Source organism: Lemur catta, chromosome 20 (genome assembly GCF_020740605.2).
Source record: "Lemur catta isolate mLemCat1 chromosome 20, mLemCat1.pri, whole genome shotgun sequence".
In the NCBI taxonomy this organism is placed as follows: Eukaryota; Metazoa; Chordata; class Mammalia; order Primates; family Lemuridae; genus Lemur; species Lemur catta.
Genome location: NC_059147.1, coordinates 24,166,220 through 24,185,837, shown reverse-complemented (window position 1 = coordinate 24,185,837; position 19,618 = coordinate 24,166,220). Strand labels below are relative to the sequence as shown.

General features: G+C 54.4%; 1 protein-coding gene across 1 annotated transcript in view; it reads right to left on the bottom strand.

Annotated features, from left to right (window-relative positions):
* Positions 1-2,918: 2,918 nt before the first annotated feature.
* Positions 2,919-19,618, bottom strand: part of TK2 (thymidine kinase 2) — a 28,237-nt gene continuing 11,537 nt past the window's right edge. Inside the window, exons 5-11 of the mRNA XM_045533228.1 lie at positions 19,395-19,484; positions 17,887-17,960; positions 12,049-12,137; positions 11,413-11,492; positions 9,103-9,183; positions 7,569-7,677; positions 2,919-5,186 (exon numbers count right to left, since the gene is read on the bottom strand). Of these exons, the coding sequence (XP_045389184.1) occupies positions 7,579-7,677; positions 9,103-9,183; positions 11,413-11,492; positions 12,049-12,137; positions 17,887-17,960; positions 19,395-19,484 (513 nt within the window). The 3' untranslated portion in view covers positions 2,919-5,186; positions 7,569-7,578. The remainder of the gene's footprint in view (positions 5,187-7,568; positions 7,678-9,102; positions 9,184-11,412; positions 11,493-12,048; positions 12,138-17,886; positions 17,961-19,394; positions 19,485-19,618) is intronic.

Sequence of the window (19,618 nt, the reverse complement as noted above, 5' to 3'; positions counted from 1 at the left end):
CCACCTGCCGGCTCGCTGGTGCCACTGTTCAAAGCCAATGAGTCAGTTCCAATGAGGAACCCCCACTTCTCCCACTTTGAAACCCACTGCCCACGGACACTCACAGTTGTAGATAAAACTTGTCATGTTGATCCTGGGCTTGCCTTCCACCCTTGGGATGTTCCCTGAGGTTAAACCCATTCGAGCATCCCATTTTTAGGATGAGCTCCTGTCCTCCAACATCTCCCTCTGGACACTTCCTGATGCCTGTGCCCCCCTCTCTGTATGCAAAATAATCACTCCTTTGTTCTCATAAACACCACCAGGCATGGCTCGGGTGCCACCTCCGTGCCCTGAGCCCCCCCCCCTCCTCCCAGGAAGGAATATAGAAACCTTCTCAGTGATGGTGTCAAGCCCGTTGCTGACCCCTGACCTGAACCACCCGCCACTCACACCTGCTCCGACAGCAAAGACTCAGAATCCCACAGGCCCGTGGAACTGTCGGGCTCTTGGCTCTTCCTGTCTCCGCCATCCATGACGTGCCCTGTGCTGTGGTATGTGCACACACGGTGCCACATGCAAGGTCCTTTGCACATGCCCACAAGGAGACTGGCCTCCTCTCTGTGCCGGGGCCTGAGGGGTAGGAGCTGAGAACGCCCCGGGTACCTGGGCTCAGGAGTGAAGCCACATCACCGCATCACTGGGATATTGGGGACCGGGGACAAGGGATTGGATAGGGAGGTGACCCAGGAGCCCCAGAGGGAATGCGGCAGGGAAAGAAGGAAGGGCAGGGAGCCAGTGAGGGTGTCATCCAGCAGATCACCACTGTGGGCCACTGAACTCAGGCAGGGGCAGCGCAGAACGAGCCTGGAAGTCGGCGCACCTGCGGGGTGAGGGAGATGGACCGTGTCTACACCCGCTCTCAGCAGTCTCTGCTGGGACGCTGCCCTTTGGAGAATGTTCATTCCTGCCCCTTGTGCAGGCCAAGTGGGCTCCTCTGGGCAAAGAAAATCTTCAGGCAGGGGAGTTGCAGACGCTGGAAGATGAAGCCACCGCAATGGCCAGCATGGCTGCCGCTGGGTCAGCATGCACGGGTGTGGCGAGGTCCAGGGTCTCCAGACAGGGCACCAACAGCATCTGCCACACGGGAGCAGCAGGCGTCAACCCAAAGGGGGAGGAAGGAGGGTTGCTACAAAGGACGGAACATCCGCTGTCACACCGGCCAAGCCCACGCACACACAGGGGTCCCTCACGCGAAGTTCCTCCAGACACCCCTGGACACACACTCATCTGTGTGTGTCCCATCTCCTGTGGGTTTGTGCACAGTTGCTCAGACAGCGTTGACGCACACACTAGTGCCCCTTCACTTAGAACTCACATGCACACCTGGTGTTGCACGGGGTGGGGCGGGGGCAGCAGAGAGGAGGAGTCAGAAACAGCCTTCAGCTGGGCTGGCGGGTTGGTGACTCCCTGGACGCCACCTTGAATCTGAGCTGGCTCTTTGCAAAGGTGGCCTGGGGTGGGGGTGGGGGTGGGGGCGGAGGAGCCCTGCCTGTGGCCAGCTGCAGGGAGACAGCCCAGCTCCACCCTCTGTGACTTAGGGGTGTGCAAAGCACAGTGGGTTGTCGTCGTCCTCCTCCTCCTTCTCCTCCTCTTCCTCCTCCTCCCCCTCCCCCTCCTCCTCCTCCTCCCAGCCCTGCCCTTCCTGGGCTGTCCCCAGGGGTCTGAGTCATCCCTCCCAGACTGAGGACTCAGGGTCATGCCCAAGCTGGTTGCTCCCCAGCACGGAGCCCGTGGGGGTGGGGGTGGGGTTGATGGAGTGGACAACTGGCAAGACGTCCAGCTCAATTCTGAGGGAAACAGGTTTGTTCCTCCCTGTCTGTCACGCACAGACCTGACGACAGTAAGTCCTGAGTTCCAGACCTGGGACCCCCTGTCCAGGTAGCACCCCCACCGCTGCTCTCCCTATGACCTCTGAGCTAAGCCTCAAGTCCCTGGCTGGAATCCGGGAGCCGCTGTGAGTGAAGGCTGGTCGCTGGGAACCAGAGTTCTAGCTCCTCTGCTTCGTCATCAGCTCACCAGTGACCTTGAGCCAGACTCCTTCTCAGACACTCAGGACGCCGATGCCCCATCAGCCTCCCCAGGCCACAGCTGCCCCTGCAGATCCCCAGTGCCCCACCTCCCTGTCCCACCCACATAGTCCGGTTCTCACTAAGCCCATCACTCCCTGGAGGGCCCAGGAAGTGTGAATAATGCAATTAACACCAAGTGCAATGTTTCAGGAGGCTGCGGGGGCCAAAGGGGAGACAGAGCAGGGCTGACTCCAGCAGAGATTGGGGGGCAGGGTCCTAGGCACCACGCCCAGCCCCATGGTTCTCACGGCCACAGGCTCGGCCACCTGGGAGAGGTGGGGGTGGCAGGAAGTTCACAGGTATGCTGAGGACTAAGATGTCCCGAATGAATCAAGTAGTTAACAAGTAACCAAAAGCAATAGAAGAATCACGGGAGGAGGGGGGACATGCTGGACACCCTGGTTCCCCAAGGACATTTTCCTGAGCAGCCTGAAGGGAAACCAACTCCCTGGCCCTTCCCCAGGTGAGGCTGTCACCCCCTCAGGCAGCAGCAGTGAGTGGTCCCTGGTCCCCCATGCAGCTCCTGAGAGCAGAGGGGTCCCCATCTTCAGCCAGCTCTGCCCGACACCAGGCGCCCAATCTCCAGGGAGTCCTCAGACCGGAAGCCGGGAGCACGGCTGGACCCGCCGGCCCTGGCGCAGACGCCTCTCCTCCAAGCACCTCCTCTGAGCTCCGTGAGCACCCCTACTCCTTGGCCCCCTAACTCCAGCAGGCCATCCTGGAAGCTTCTCAGGCCCTGGGGTTGAGGAGAAAGGACAACTAGAGCCCCCCGTGGGTGTTAACTAAAAAAATTAACGAGGTTTATGCTTTAGAGAAAGGAGAGCTTTATTTCTCATAAAGGGTCGCAGCCTGTGGGGCGGCCATTCCAACAGGCTGGAAAGCAGAGCCTTGTCTGTCTTTTTCTCACTTTTCTACTGGATTTTTGACCCTTTGTCTTTCATTTTTAAGAATTCCTTATGGGTATTTAGGGACATTAGCCTTTTGTCTAATAATATATGTTGGGAATATTTTCTCCCAGTTTGTTGATTACCTTTTAACTTTGTTTATGGTGGTTTTTATCATGCAAATCTTTAACAGGTCAGTCAAGATGGTCCCTGATTAAGCTGTTCAAGCTGGCATCTGTGCCACTCCGATGGAAGGTGCCAGTTCCTGCGGTTACCAAGCCCACTCACTAGCTGCACCACGGCCTATTTTTCCTAGGCACGTCGGCTGAACTTAACATGTGTCGGGCATTTGCTGTATCCCAGACCCTGATCCGGGCTCCTTCCCTATGCCAGGTCAGTCTTCCTCACAGCCACCCTGGGAGGTTGTGACAGATAAGATAACCAGCACTCACTAGAGGTTGAATCATATGCCAAGCCTCTTTGAACTCCTGGATGTCCGATTCTAGAAAGCACAAATCTCGAGAGGTGGTTCTCAAAAGGTGGTCCCTGGACCAGCCTCTCCAGCATCGCTGGAAAGTTGTTAGAAAACAAATGCCCAGGCCCTCGGCCGCCCTGCTGAGTTAGAAACTGTGAGAATGGGCCCCAGCAATCTCGGTTTCAACAAGCCCTCCCTGCGATCCGGACGCTCTAAAGTCCGAGAACCACTGAGCTGGAGAATCCCAAAGGGCACAGAAGCTGGAGGCACGAGCAGCTGCACATCAGCTGAAAACAGTGATTCCCAGCTTGAGTTCCAGAAATAACAGAGCTGCTGCGAGTATCAGTGGTAGCGCCCAGATACGGAGTTCCATCGGCAAGTCCGTGTGAGAGCCCCTGGCTTAAACAAAGTTTAAAAGGCATTCTTATCTCAGGACTTCTTGAGTTTTAGCTAGGCTGTTGTACCTTGGGCATCTCAGGGAGAGTTCACAGGGAGTTTCCCAAACTTCCTAGACCAAGGATCCCTCTTTTCTCAGAATACCTATTAACTATCTCCCAGGACACCCGACGGAGCCCAGTCTGGTACGCACTACTCTTGAAGAAGAAAAAGCCAAGAAATACAGAAATTCAAGAAGATAGCTCCTGTGGAGAGCAGTAAATGTCAGTATCAACTCTGGATTCCACGAGATAGACTTTCTCTTGGCTTCTGTTTAATGACAGCTTTTGCCAAGTTCACCCTGTTATGTAAACCAGAGGAATATAAAACTCACTCCAGCCTTAGGAGAGCTGCGGGGTTGGGGTTATTAGGAAAATGAAGGCAGTGCCAGTGACCCTGGGGCCTTCGGTGAGCAATCCTGTCCCAAGCCCACGGGAGCCAGGCCATGTATCACTGTTATTATATTCTGAACAATGGAGAACTGACATTTCCAAGTTTGTCAATTATTTTACTAACTGTTCAAGGTGGAGAGGCCAAGGGGATGGGTGGTCTGCATTCCACAAACAGGTAAACATCTGAAGTGTGCTCCCCGACCCCACCCCAGGACTTTAGGGAAGCAGAGCTGGCCCACAGTCATCAGATCTTAGAAACATCTTTTACCTACCCTGTGTTTTAAATATCACCACCCTTCCCCAGATCTAACGGTGGGACTCTGCGGGGGTCCACAGGAAGATTTTTCTGGCTCATGTTTTCCCCAGGTTCGTGGGTTGGGGAGACACTTGTTATCCAGGTGAAGGGTTCAGATGGGAATGAAAGGGGACGGGAAGAGAAACTGAGAGGTCAAAACAAGCTGGGTAACATCATTCCTGAAGGTCCACACTCACTCATTCGGTGAATTCAGTCGCTCATGTCATGGGAACGAGGACAAGGTCGTCTTGGTCCTCACGGGGCTAGAACTTGCGTGGAAGGCGGGCTGAGCCCAGGATGTTGCAGTGCAGGGTGGTGAGGGTGATGTGACTCGGGGGCAGAGGGCAGAGGGAGGTGGGGCCCAGAGGGTGATGCCAGAGCATGTGGTCCAGGCTGTGGGTGTCAACTGCCCTCTTACCTTCCCCCACCTCCCAAAGCCTCCAGCAAAGTCCCCTCAGACCCTCCAAGCTCATCTTACTTGTGCCCTGGAAGGGGTCGTTGTCTGAATCTGAATGCAAGTGTGAATGGAGAACAGTAGTAGCTCACGCCAGCAGCGGCCAGAGGGCTCCAGTGCCACCCTGGACAGTTCGGACCCTGGAGGGAAGAAGCCAGGAACCAGGAAGTCAAGCCGGTCAGAAAGGAAGAGTCTGGTTCGCTGAAGGCCACCGAGCCACCACACCAGCCCTGGACCACCCACCTACACACTTCTTTTATATGAAAGAGGAATATATTTCTATCTTGTTTTTTGAAAAATCACCAGGTACATGAAATATTTTTTAAAGGTTCTAATCGTATATTTTACATGTAAAATCAAAAAGCTTAAATGTAAATTGGAATTACTTCACCAAAAATGTTGAGCGAAAGAAAATGTATTCATATATGCTGTTCAACATTTTTTTAAAAAACATTAGCAAGAATCAGAGCAGCTGAGGTGGCTCTGGGGTGTGCTGACTTCAGGCCCTACGGAACCCCAGCCTCAGAGTAAGAACAGGGCAATGCCAACGCACCTGGAACATCGCAGCCCTGGCTTGCCCCCTCCAGCTCTTCAGGGACGCCAGCCCTTGCCCTGTTCCTCCCAGCCAGTCCTGCGAGTCTCTGGACAGGTCCTCCCTGTGCTCTAAGGACTAGGTCCCGTTGTGCCTACCGGGTGCCATCAGCCTGTTTCCTGACCTGGTTCATAGTGGTGTTTATAACTGCATCATGAACCCTGCCTCCACCAGCCCTGCCTGCCGTGTGGGGACAGCAGCCCTTGGGCAAGCTGGCTCCAGCCATCTCAGGTGTGATCTCTGGGTTGGGAGTTTCTGAGACGAGCCCCGGCCACTGCTAAAGCACACAGCCTCCTCTCCAAGGTGCCAGGGTGGGAGGACAGCAGGGTCTTTTTGGACTCATACATTCCACGTCAGGAAACAGGGTGTTTAAAAAATAAAAACACATTATCCTGCTAGCAAAAGGACGCTGCAAGGAGCTAAAACTATGAGCATAGAAAGCACTCCAAAATCCGCAACAGGGTTTAGGTGAAGGGTTTACTGGGTACCATAGAGCAAGAGAAAAATCACAGCGTCAGAGAGTTGCATGCACACTCAGAGCCTGGCGAGTGGCCTTGGTACCCTCATTTACAGCCAACCACTTCACTTTGGCGACAGTTCTCAGCCCGTTCCCCCAGCGTTCACCATTAATCCCTCCCTGGGTTTGCAGCCAGTCTTCCTGAAACTCTCCCTGCCCACCTCCAAAATGTGGGGACCAGCAAAGAGCCTTTGTTTGCAAACCCTGACTTTCCTGCCCAGACTGTCCCCAAAGGGAATGTTCTTCCTTTCTCTTGCTTCCTACTTGATTCAGGAGACAGCTGTGCCTTCAATGTATTGTTACAGCTGAGCAAAGCAAACATATTTTCTGAACCAATAAAGATGGTTTCATGCTCTATGGCACAAGATGTCCCCTTAGATGGAAAAACATTTCAAAAAGACTTAAGGCCATTTGTCTCTCCCCCTCTGGGCCACAAACTTTCAGTAATTCCAAGAGTGAAGCTCCTCACACAAGGACACAAGGGAATAAGGGAGCCTCAGAGGCCAGGGCTGGCTGCCCCTTGCCCCAGCTTGGTGCTGGGCAGACCAGCCAGGCGCCAACAGCTACTCCCCTGACACGGGACTGGCGGCAGTTCAAGCAGGACCTCCATCACCAAGGAGAGCCAGCACCACTCAGCAGCCAATGTGTGAGTCTCCTAAGGCTGGCAAAGGCCAGATGACAAAGTGGTAGATGCTGTAGTGGCCTCATGCTGGGAAACCACTGAATAAAGGGCTCCAGCCAAACAGCACAATTTTGTTGAAGTCTAGAAATGCTGATTGTCCTTGAGAACTGCTCAGTAACGAGAAAATGATACCGGCTCTGCACACTGCCAGCTCTCCCCACAGAGATGGGATGGCCTCCGGCAGGAAAAGTCAGGGCTGCAGGGGACAGCACTCAGGGCCAGGTAGCATGGGGCAAGAGAAAGTTCTGGAATTGGCCAAAATTCTGAATGATGCAAGCTAAACTGCACACTGGCTGAGTGACCCTGGGAGTCCCTTAGCGTTGCTGAGCTTCAGATTCCTCCCCTGGGATGTAAGACTGCCACCTCGCACTCCTGACTGCTCTGAAGGGTGAGGCGACTCGTATATGGAGCCCTGTGTGACATCAGGCACCGAGAGGAGCTCTTTCCTAACGGCTTCCCCAGAGGGACCCAGCAGTGAGAAGCCACCAGGAGAGGCACCAGGGGGAACATGAGGCTGCAAACACCAAAGGGCATGACAAACCCGTTGGTCCCATTTGTCATTTACCCCTGAGGGCCAGAGACCCATGATGAAGATGCTGGCAAAGGAGAAAAGACAATTAGGAAAGTAAATCTGGCCAGAGAAGAGGCTCTCCTCAGAGTGGATTTCCCCAAATTGCTCCTAATAGCTAACTTGGCAGCTGCAGGCACTTTTCTGGCATGACCCGACAGACCTTTCCCGTCCTATGGGCCATGCTTCCGATACTCTGGAGTTAATATTCGGTCCCGGTTTTGTTCGAAGAGTTCCAACATTTTCTCCATGTGGTGGTCGGCCTCAAGCACCTGGAAATCAAACACACAGCAGGTCACAGGGCTGCACAAACCTCGAATCTCCATCCCTTCGCAGATGAAGAGAGAGGACGAGACAGGGATGGGCAGAGAGGGCTGCAGGCGGGTCAAGAGGAAGCTTAGAGCCGAACAGCTCCTTCCTCTAAGGAGTCTACATTCCCAGCGAGATTTTCACTTAAGAACCCACTACGGTTGTTCCTGTGGTGAGCTCACGAATGGTGTTCTATCTCGTCACTTTATACTAATTTTTTTATAAAATGCGGGAAAATAAATTTGACTTCTTTAAAAATCCACCATAGGCCAGGCGCGGTGGCTCACGCCTGTAATCCTAGCACTCTGGGAGGCTGAGGTGAGAGGATTGCTTGAGCCCAGGAGTTCGAGACCAACCTGAGCGTCTCTACAAAAAAAAAAAAAAAAAAAAAATTAGCTGGGCACAACAGCGCATGTCTGTAGTCCCAACTACTCAGGAGACTGAGGCAGAAGGATCCCTTGAGTCTAGGAGTTTGAAGCTGCAGTGAGCTATGATCACACCACTGCACTCTAGTCTGGGTGACAGAGTGAGACCCTGTCTCAAAAAAAAAAAAGACATCCACTACGGTAATATCTCACTTTCCGGCAATATCTCACTGCCTGCAAGAGCCATGAGTAGAAGTATTTGAGCAGCCCAAAGAGATGTCCTTAAGGCCATGCATAAGAGCTTGAGCCTGATCCTCCCGCAGGCCCCAGGTTGTATATGGAACATTCCTGGGCACCCATCTGTCTGCCTAAAGAAACCCGGGAACAGCAAACAAGAAAACAAGAGGATGAGAAGTGAAGAGACACTGACAGGGGCAGACACATCGGTATCAGAAATGACACGTGTCAGCGAGAGAAGAGAGGGTTAATACAAGAGCAAACACAGGAACTCAAAGATATTAGTCATCTGGGCAAACAGTCCCACACAGCTCAGCACCGCCTAAGGCATCACTGTGTGACAGCCCGGACCAGCCAAGATGCTTCTCTGATGACCCGAGTCACCAAGCAAAGGTGAAAGGAGGCTCTGTGTCATCCACTGGAGCAGGAGGGTCACATCAGAGGGGCCACCATCCCAGTGGTTAAAACCGAAACCCTGGTCTAGAGGCTTCAGACATCTGCAACACTCCTTTGCTAATGAAGCTGGACAAGTGACATGTTACTGCGACCACCAGGTATGACAGCACTGGGACAGATTAACTTCTCTTGGGTCTGTCCAACTCGCTCTGAGACTCGGTCCACAAATGGGGACTGAGAGAGAGACCCCTTGTCAGCCTCCCCACCTCCCTCCTTCCAAGTGCCGAGCTCTGAAGGACTAGGCCCTCCTCGTGTACAGGGTGGCTGACACTCCCCGGGTCACTCCTCCTTCTAGAAAAGTCTCCTTCCCTGTGAGGGAGACTAACTTACCAGAACAGGGGCAGTCATGGGGAACAGGCTTCCTTTGACGAGCCACTCCTCGTACAGGTGGTGAATAGCGCTCAGGTATTCCTGCGAGGGACACAGGCTGTTGGGAGCAGAAGGAGGGCAGATGCCTCCCACCAAGGGTCTCGGGCAGGTGGAGCAAAGTTGTCAATGGCCATGGGGTGGTGACTCGGACAAAGGAACCCTGCAACAGCCAACCTGGCTCAGGTGGGCCGCGGTGGACGCAGCCACACACTCTGCCAGCCCACCCAGACATCACAACAGAGTGTCCCCAGCCACCCTGCTCTGCTCCTCTGGGGATTCGTGAGCACGAACACCGGGCCTTCCCCTGGCACCTGAGTCAAAGCCAAGTCAAAGGCAGGACCCCCTCCTGGATTCTGTCATTTCCTGCCAGTTCTCCAGCAGCTGGGCCCCAGTTCCTCCATGTGGGGGTCCATGGTGACTCCGTGACCAGGTGTCCCAGCCCAGGGCAGCCTCTAAACCTTCCCTCTGTCTTGCCACCAAGAGGACTGTGACCCTCACCCCCTGCTGCTCCTACCCACTCAGACAACCCGTAACCTGTGGATCCTCAAGACCATGAAGACCACCAACTGCCGGAAGCCTGCCGGGGTGGAGCCCGGGGAAGAGGGGCACAGCCTCTCCCCTAAGCCACGGCGCCTGCACGCTGGCTGGCACTGGGTGCTCAGGCTCCCCCCGATGTGGCCAGCGTGGTCCCGGCCACCTGCAAACACCTCCTCGCGCAGCATTCCACTCGCCAGCCCAGAGCCTCTGGTGTAAACCACGCGGCTGCATTTTCACCCGCCACCAAGCTCTCCCTCGGCAACAGGAGCCAGGTTTGTCCCATGGACCTTGTCAAAACCATTAAGACAACGGCTTGGACGATGGCTTGGAGGGACTCCAGGCTTGGTATTTCTTTGGAACATCTGGATCACTGCACAGAGCTGCTGTGCCCCATCACAGCATGGTCCAGCCTGGCCCCGCGTCATTGTACCCCATCCTCCAATCACTTCTGTATCCAGGATTTCAAAGGAGCTGCCCAGAGTGCGAGGCCCAGACCTCCATGGCTAGAATGTACCCTGCTGGTTTGAGGGCAAACAAGGCTGGGCAGGGCCTCAGGAGTTGGACAGGCCTTCCAAAGCCCCCAGTCCAGCCCGTCCTCAGTTCAGAGGCCCATGATGCCTCACTAAATGCTTGCCCAACCTTTGTGTACCTCCAGTGGCAGCTTCTCACATGGGGCATTCAGTTCAATGTTAACTGAGCAACTATTAGGTGCCCAGCCCCAGGGCACTTGCTGAGGACACAGAGGGAATAAGATCGAATTTTTAAAAGCTCACATTAGTGAGGGATGGGGAACAAAGGCTTAAACAAATAGTGTCAACAATGGAGGGAAGGTCAGGGAAGGCTTCCTGGAGGAAGTGACATCTAAGCTAAACTTTAAAGGCAAAGGAAACCACCGTGCAGAGGAACATTTGTGTAACTCCATGATGTGTATGGGTGCATGTGTCGCCACAACTAGTCCTTTATGGCCAGAGCAGGGAAGGCAGGGAGTGGAAGGAGAACGCTAGAGAGGCAGTTGGGCCTGGGTCACATGGGATCTTATATGCCATGCTACAAAGCAGGGACTTCATCCCAGATAGCAGTGAGGCACTAAAGGGCTCCAGGCTGTGAAACTGCGCGAGTGCTGTCCTGTATTGGCAGTATCGGCCATGCAGCAGCCTGGAGGCTGGACTTTGAAGGGAGATACGCGGGGTGAAGGACAAGGGCAAGGAGAACAGTCCAGGCCTGTTGCAGCAGTTCCCCTCAGAGTCACTGTGGCCTGAGCCACACCCAGAAGGGCAGGTCTCCTTGCACTGGGCAAACACGACTGAGCACGAGCACCACCTCCATGCCGGGCCCTGTGCTCAGCACTGGGGGTGCAACAGTGATCGAGAGGGCTCCATCCTGCCCTCCCGGAACTCCCGTGCTAGTGCATATCCAGAGCATGCACAGAGCCAAGCAACCTGCAGGAGGTGGGATGGACAGGCCTTGTTGTCAAGGCAGGGAGGGGACATTTCTGAGCACGAGGGCTGCTGAACCTGAGTCAGGGGCCATAAGAGGTTAGGCAGATCTGGACATCCACGTGGGGTCTCTAGCCACAGAGGAAGTCAGAGCTCACCCTCCCATGCGCTCAGTTCCTGCTTCTCTCTGCAGAAACCAGCAGTGATCTCAGACCAGGTGGGGCCCGGGAGAGGAAGCCAGGCTGGGGCGGGGGTGGTTTCCAGCTTCATCTTTAACCAAGTCAAAGAGGCCTCTTACCAGTGGAATGGCCTTCTCCTCGTCCCTGCATCTCATCTTTAGCCTCTGGTGACAAGTCTCAGGAGTCGTCCGGAGATAAACTGAGGTTAAAATAACAAGTGGTTCTCGTTACTCTGCTCAAGGCTTGGAAGCCAAGGCCAAGCAGCAAGGAAGGCAGGCGCGTGGGCACAGGGCAGGGCCACCATCTGCCACACCGTGCTGAGCTGGAGAGACAGACCGGGCCAGCTCTCGGCTTGACCGCTGGCCAGCTGCGTGGCCAAACAGGCACCTTGACCCTCATCCTTCACGTCGCCAGCCCCATGGGGTCCTGTGGGCCCAAATGAGATTCCATATGGAGACAGAGCTTAGCACTGGGCCTCATGCCAGGTGGGTCTCAGTGAATGTCCAGGTTCTGTCCGTCCCCCTCACTTACAGACTAGAAAAACAATCAGGTCACAGTGGATTTGGGTCAGGGGGTAGCTGACCCAGGGGAGGGCAGCCTAAGGAACAAAGGCCAGGGTTCCTCTCCATGAGGAATCAGAAGCCCCAAATGCCGTCTGTCCCTGCGAGGTGGGGGCCCAGCCAAGCACATCCTGGCTGGGCCCGGGGTGGGGGTGGGGGTGCCCAGGGAGGGAGGTGGGGCAGGGGCCGTCTTACCTATCAGATCAACAGACACATCGGTGTTCCGCACGATCCAGTCAAACCACTCGGACAGAACCACATAGTCCACTTCAGGCATCTTCCCACTGCGATGAGGGCAGGACGGGTTTTACTCACGCAAGAGAACGTTTCTGGGCCGCGCCGTTCCCCAGAAAGGACCTGGAGATGGCTTTCACGGAAAGGAGTCACCGAGAGGACGTGGCACAGTGCAATCCACGCAGTATTGGACAGAGAGTGGCGACAAGGGCCCTGGGCATTCCAGACCTCCCGCTGCCCGGGGACGGTTTATGGTGTGACACGATCGGCGAGAGCCACAGCACTGAATGGTGGGGGGAGTCCATTTGGAATTTGAAGTCCAAGCAGAGAAAGGGACTTTAAAGCCTGTCCCCTGAGAATGGAGACAGCATTCAGGTTGGGAAACGGACAAGCAAACCAATTTCACTTCTAGAAATTTATTTTGTGAAAATAATCATGGGTGTTTACTGCAGCGCTGTTTAAAATAATGAAAAACTAAATCTTTGTACGTCCATACAACAGAAAATCATGCAGTAACTGAATGATATTGTAAAATAATATGTAATGGCATGGAAAACGCTCATAATCTAATGTTCAGTGAAAACAGCAGGATATAAAACTGCGTATACAGTATCACCCCAACCACATTTCCAAAAGTATTCATCTACGTGTCTTGAAAAGACTGGAAAGAAAACATCAAAATGCTAACAGTGCTTTTCTCTGGGCTGCAGAACTGTGGGAGGCTTTTATTTTTTTTTCTTTATACTTTTATGTATTTTCCAAGTTTTAACAACATATTAGTTCTCAGATCAGGAGTGGGGGGTGGGGAGCATTCCTACATAGTTTAAATGTTAACTTTGAAAGGAAGAAAGGAAAGCAGGGAAAGGAAAAGGAAGAACAAGCCAGAGAGTGAAGGAGAAACCAGGCGTCTTGCTGGCATCCCTGTGGGTTTCCTTTGCGCTGAGATGACAGGAACAGGGAAGAGACAGAGGGAACGGCTGCAGCTGGAGGACACAAATCCGTCAGGAGGCGGGTGACCCTCACAGGCCCAGGCAGGGGACAGCGACACTGACCAGCCCCGCAGGGCGGGGGCATGAGGATGGAAGGAAGGAAGAGGTTGGAAAGTGTCTGCGGGAGGTGCTCTGGGGGGAGACTAAGGGCACGAGTAGTGCTGCCTTGGGACCCAAATGGCGGGGCATGGCCCCAGCTGGAGAGGGACATTCTGCCCTCATCCCCAAGTCTCACGATTCCCTCAGCAGAGCTTGACAGAGAGCAGGAGAGAGCACAGGGGGAGGGACCTCGGCACAGACCAGAGCAGACCACCCAAGGATGACTCCCAGAAAAACTGGGGGAAGCTTTGTGGGGGAGGGACGAGGGCGCGCACGGGAGGAAGTCCTACAGCACCGCACGGGGAATCCTGGCCAACGAAGTTCAGGTACTAAAGTTAAAGTAACGACTTTGTGCCCACAAGCCGGGATGGCGTGAGGACGGCTGTCCTGTCCTCTCACCTCCTTCCTAACAGTGGCCCATTCAGGGTCCACCCCACAGGCCCGAGTGCTTCTGGGAAACCTGAACCCACGCGAGCTTTAGGGTGGGCCCCATCGGTCTAAGGGAAGTGTCTCCCCTGGTCCCAGTGGTGGGTTCAGGAAGCCACACCGAGCGTTCCCCGCCAGGGGCCCAATCTGGACCAGAGAGGCGAGAGGGAGGTTTGCAGGGGCCCGTGGAGAAGACACTTCCTCGCACTTAGGGAAACGCCAGGGGCAAGGCACCTGCCCTTACTCTGACCAGGAAGGGAGAAGCCTGACACTGCCACAACTGCTTTGTCACCCCGAGGGAATCATGTTGAGGACACAAAAAAGACACAGAGTAGGAGAAAACAGAGAAACAAGGCCACAGCCACCAAATTAAACCAACCCCTGAGAGAGCCAATGACAACCTCGCTCCCGGAAACAGAAGCCGGGTCTCCCAGATTCTGAGAGATGCTGGCACAGGAACTCTGCCTGGCTCCCCCCATGTCGGCCTCAGGCACGGGGCTCCCTACACCCCCAACGAGCGCTGCCTTTGTTTCCACAGAACAGAGGGCTGCGCCTCTCTATAGCAAATCCAACCACGTGACTCACCAACCGTGGACAGCGGGGGCTTCACAGTCCCCTCCCTGACCCAGGGGTGGCTAAACTAAAGTCTTGAGGCCACATGAGTCCTGCCGACTGCTTTGTTTGGCACAATTTGCTACAACATTCCCCCTGAGGCCCAGAGAGCCCCCAGTTTGCACTGGATGGATTAGAACAGAAGTCTCACGCTCAATACCTGCTACCTTGTATATCTTATTTCCTTTTGTTTTCACAAGACCTTGTGAGGTGGGTTTTAGTTCCAATTTACAGATGAGGAAAACTGAGGCTCGGAGAAGTTAAGCCCAAGTCTGTCTGGACATGGATTCCTGCCTGGCTCTCTGTGGCCCTCAAACGCATGTGCTTGCCATCGCAGCACCCGCCCTCTCTGGTCTGTCCACGGCAGGGGCTGTCCTGGACCAACTCCAGGTGCCTTTGGCCTGAGCTCAAGGAAAGCCACAGCCCTCAGGCCGAGGATACAGGCTGTGAGTCCTCATCTACACCAGAGCCAGGGAGGGCCTCAGTTCCAGGGCCAGTCAGGGAGGTAGGAGGACCAGCCTGTTGTTCCAAACACTAGGTCACAATCAATGTCCCCGACCACCAGCTGCAGGTGAGTCCGCATGCCACCTCCCCAGCCGGCCCCACTCAATTCCTTTATTCTGTTCTTAGAGAGAGCGACCAGGCAATCTTGTACAACCTTTGCGTTCAATTGCTCAGCCCACGGGGCTTGGGCCACACAATCGCTTGCGTGGCCTCTTTACACAATTCTTGCTCGCCACCTGCAGCTTTCCACGTTAGCCGGGTGCCCACCCCTCAGAAGTTCCTGTCCTTAAGGACACTGTGTAACCAGAATCTTCCTCTTCAGCAATCAACACAACCTCTCTAACCCTTGGTGGCAACTTACACTCTGCCCACCCCAACCTCGCTGGGGTTCGGGGGTGCTGGAAGAGGCGGGTCTCTCCACGGGTGAGCTCTTTGCTTGTTCAAGGCCCAAAAGGCAAGAACGCCCTTTGAGAAATTTTGCTTTGGGGAGATGCAGAATTCGAGTATGTGGGCTTTTCTGGAACCTGAGCCTGCAACTTAAACAGCAGGGCCGTGACTGCCATACTCCCTTTTGTCCAGGGCCCCGCAGACCCCAAAGCAAGGCTGCAAGGGCTTCTGAGAAAAAGATCAACCCCAGCCCTGAAGGGGCAGCAGCAACGCGCCCTCCGCCTTGTGAAAGGTCTCCCCATCATGGCGTGTCAGGGAGCTTTATCCTTGAGCATCCCGGGAAACACAAGCTCCCAGGTGGGGAGCTGGTGCCCCACATGCCATCGTGTAGTTCCCAGTACCTTGCTGAACTCCCCACAGGCAGGAACCAAATCCCCAACAACCCAAACCTGAAGCGATAAAATGTGAAATGGAGAAACCTCAGGCCAGGGGCAGGAAACAGGAAATCCCTGGCTGTGCAGAACTTTCCCTGGCCCTGAAGACAACCCTTAGGACTGAGTTCTTGTTCTCACGACCCCCAAAGGTCCAGGCAGGCGCCAAAGAAGCCACTGGGGCAGAACCCCAAGGCACAGGACAGGGGGCTCTCTGTGGACCACCTGGCTGCTGGCTTCTCTAGGCCACATTCCCCAAAGTGTGGTTCTCGGCCGGCAGGGCCGTGGCCTCGCCGGGGTGCTCGCTAGAGACACAGACGGCTGGGCCCGCCCCAGCCTTACTCAAGCAGAATCTGAGATGCACAGGTGGTCGTGGGAGACTCTACAGCGAGGCCTGTGTGGAAAGGGCGGTGTTTCCCCTGGAGCCTGCACCTCAGGACTCACAGCTTCTGGGGGCTCCAACAGGCCCCAAAGCCTTTGGCCTTAATGACGGAAATCGAAGATGTCTCCTGCCACGTCCACATTCAGTGCTTGCCCCGCGCTCAGGCGGGTGCAGAACAGCTTCCCCTCCCGCAGTTGGTTTCCTGCCCAGTCAGGAAGGAGCCCTGGCTTTGTAATCCCTGCTCAGCTCCTCATCTGCCAAACAGGGTCAACAAGCAGACAGTAATGCAGGTCCTGTCTGGGGGTCCCTGCCCTGTCCCTCGACGGAGTAGGAAATGCCCCAATTTCCAGAGAACAGGTAAGCTGGTCCAGTGCACAAATGGACCACCACCCTGGGAAGGTGTTTTTAACGCCCCTGCCCCTTGGTTCTCTGCCTCCCCAACTTGGGGACTCTGGGGCATGTGGTGAGGGAGGGGGTACTCCAAGCCACATGCCAAACACAGTGTTTACTACAGGCCCACCCATTTTTCTCAATGCTCTCGTGTAAACTATTATTTTTAGATACACACAGAAGAGCATATTATGGAGTAGAATGCAAAATGCACATGAATTCTAGGATAAAAGAGGAGACTTCGAGAAATGTCCAGGTGGCGGCTGCTTTGGGCACAGGGGCTAGAAGGCCAGGCTGAGAAGGCAGCACCTGTGGGGGCTTTCCTCTGCCTTCGGAGGGCTCCAGTGACAGGGTCTGGGGAGCATCACCCTCTCCCACCTCCCTGCAGACTGTGGGGGTGGGGGTGGCCTGGGCCCCCAGGGTGCCACGGTGCTCCCAGCAGCCTCTGCACTACCCGAGGCCACGCGCCAGCTGGCAGCCTGGGGCTTCACCACGTGATACCCGTGACGGGTCTCGAGGCTCCAACGTGGTCTTCCGAGGAGTCTGTGCCCTCTTGGAGGCTGTATGAACTTGAACAACCAGATCCCAAGAATAGAAACCAGGACACTGCAAATTTCTTCTGTGGTTCCTTGTCCCACACAAGTCCTAACCACAGAGGTCATGCACTCTGGGAAGGCCATGGGGAGACACCAGGGCAGGAAAAGAGCTAAACAAATTTAAAACGATATTCTTTTCCTACACTGCCCACAAGAAAGCCCAGGACAAGGCCCAAGTTATCTGGACCAATGCCACAGCCACAGAGATTGGGAAATAGAGAACCAACACACCAGAAGTGTAGTGACACAGGATTACAGGTGTGAGCTACCAAAGCCCACGGACGTCAGCAGGAACTGGGACCTGGGACAAGCACAAACAGCTCCTGAAATCCAGCTGGTGCTGGGCAGCCCACAGGTGGTGTGTGTTGGGTAAATGACAAATTTCAGGAAGGCCAAGGTGGGCATGGACCCACTAAAGGATCATTAAGACCTAAACAAGGAACAAGTTGGGCTGGAGAGCAAAGAACAGCTATAGGTCCCATCGCTTAACAATAGCTAACAAGTACCGACTGGGCACCCACTCTGTGCTGGTCCAAACTAGGCGAGGAGACCAAACTCGGCACCTGCCCTTAGGAGCTTACGGTCCAGTTAGGGCAAGGGTGTGTGCAAAACAATTAGATGTACACTAAGTTGAACCACGTGGAACTGCCAATTTTGTAGGTCAAAATTGCTCAAATATTAACAATTTCATATGGTTGTCTTAAATACTACAAAGAAAACCAAGAGAAAGTAGTCATTATGAATAACAAGGGGCTCAATCATCTAGCTTGCTGGTCCCAAGAGGAGGGTGACAAGCAAGGGGAAGAGAGAGGAGCCACCCCCGTCACCCTTGCTGAGGCCACTGAGGTTTTATGGTTGTTTGTTACACAGTGTTACCATGATGATGGATAACAGATACAACCCACATCTGTCAATCGAATAGAGTGGTTTCATTTTGAAAAATTAATGGTTGAATAAGTTATAAATTGTGAAAACTACAGTACCTTCTATACAGGTTTTCTACAAAAATGTATCTTGCGCTGTGAATCGACCTCTCCATCAACCGTACTGGTGACATCTAAAAGGAAACAAAAAGTGATCCACTGACTCAGGAGAAGAGGACGGGGTCAGGAAGCCTTGAAAAATGCCTGCTACTCTACCTGCCTCGGGTCTCTGCTGATACAGGAGAGGGGAGAGTGAGGCTTCTCCTCACCTGGGGAGAAGCCAGGTCTGACATCAGCTGTGTTCTTCCCTCTGCCCCGAGCCACCCTACACCCTGCCGGGAGAGGAGAAGCCCCTTAGAGCATGGGTGAGTGCCGGGGAGACTGCCAATGGCTGTCCGCTTGAGGCAAAGTGTGGTGATTATCACAGACCTAAATAGGGTGAATTTGGTTAAGCACAGAGATCGTAGGCCTGAGGTAGAGCCCCAAGAAGGCTGGGGTGGAGGTGACAATCTGGGGGCTTTGCCTGTGGAAACCGGATGGAGGAGGACCTGACATGGCCCTTCTCTGCCAGGATGCTCACACCCTCCACAGATGACCCTCCTGTCCAGTGTTCCTCCGGGAAGCAGGAGGGGCCCTGGCCCTTGATGCCAAGTGGACAAACACCGCTAAACACTGCTCTCCCTTGGCTGTGGCCCACGGCACCCATGGGACCCGGGCCGAGAAATGAGAGGCAAATTCAAACCTATAACCTGGGCACTTCCTCTCTCACCCTGCCTGTCTGTCTGCCCGTCCGTCTTCCTTTCCATTCTCCCATCCTCCCTTTCCTGGCGACTCCGCTGCCCATCTCCTCCCAGCCCTTCACCCAGCCCTCTCTCTCCTTCTGCTCCTCTTTCCTAGCCCGTCCATCCCTCTTTCCATCTCTGCTGCCTTGTCGGTAGATTTCCTTAAGTAGAGGAGCACACTATGTCCCCTTATATCCAGATAATTAGACGCAATTTGGGTTTGCAATTGAGTGCCTGCTCAGGAAAAGTGGGGTCACCGAAGGGGAAACATGCTCACTTCAGACCCTCCTATCTGTGTCACTTAGACAGACGCTTGGGGAGATAGAAATTCATATGCACCAAAAAGGTTCTGCTCACATCTTCCCATTTTAAAAGACACAGATTCGTACAGATTTGTAGCAGATTGCTGCGCCTCATCCCCAGAATTCCTGGTTGAGCAGGTCTGGGATGGGGTCAGAAAATGTGCATTTCTAATGAGTGCCCAGGTGCTGCTGCTGCTGCCGGTCCGGTGACTGCACTTTAAGAAGAACTGAATTAAATGGTGTTGGGCCCAGCAACAGTCAGGTCATAAAGACGTGGGCTTCGAATGGCAATGGGGAGACCACCTGGCTGAGGCTGGTCCTCAGATTGCTGCAGCAGCAGGAGACCTTGGGCCCAGACAGAGAAGCCTGCACAGCACCGACGACCTAGCTGGGCTCCCTTGTGAGGTTTCCCTTCCTGGTAATCACATACCCCTAATATCAAGAAAATTTTGTTTAAGGTGTAAACTGAGCGTCGGAAACGTACCTGAGGACGGGTATGTTGGTCCAGCATGGTGAGCTGCACATACGTCTGCAGCGTGAGGCCCCATCGACTGGCATCGCTGTACATCAGACCCTGCAGAAGGGGGAACGCAGCACTTTACATCACAGTGGCACCTGCAGGACCCTGGTCCCATGAGGCACTGAAAGCCCTCTCAAGAAACCCACACAGGCCGGGGCTGGGGCCAGAGATGAAGTGAGCATGGCCTC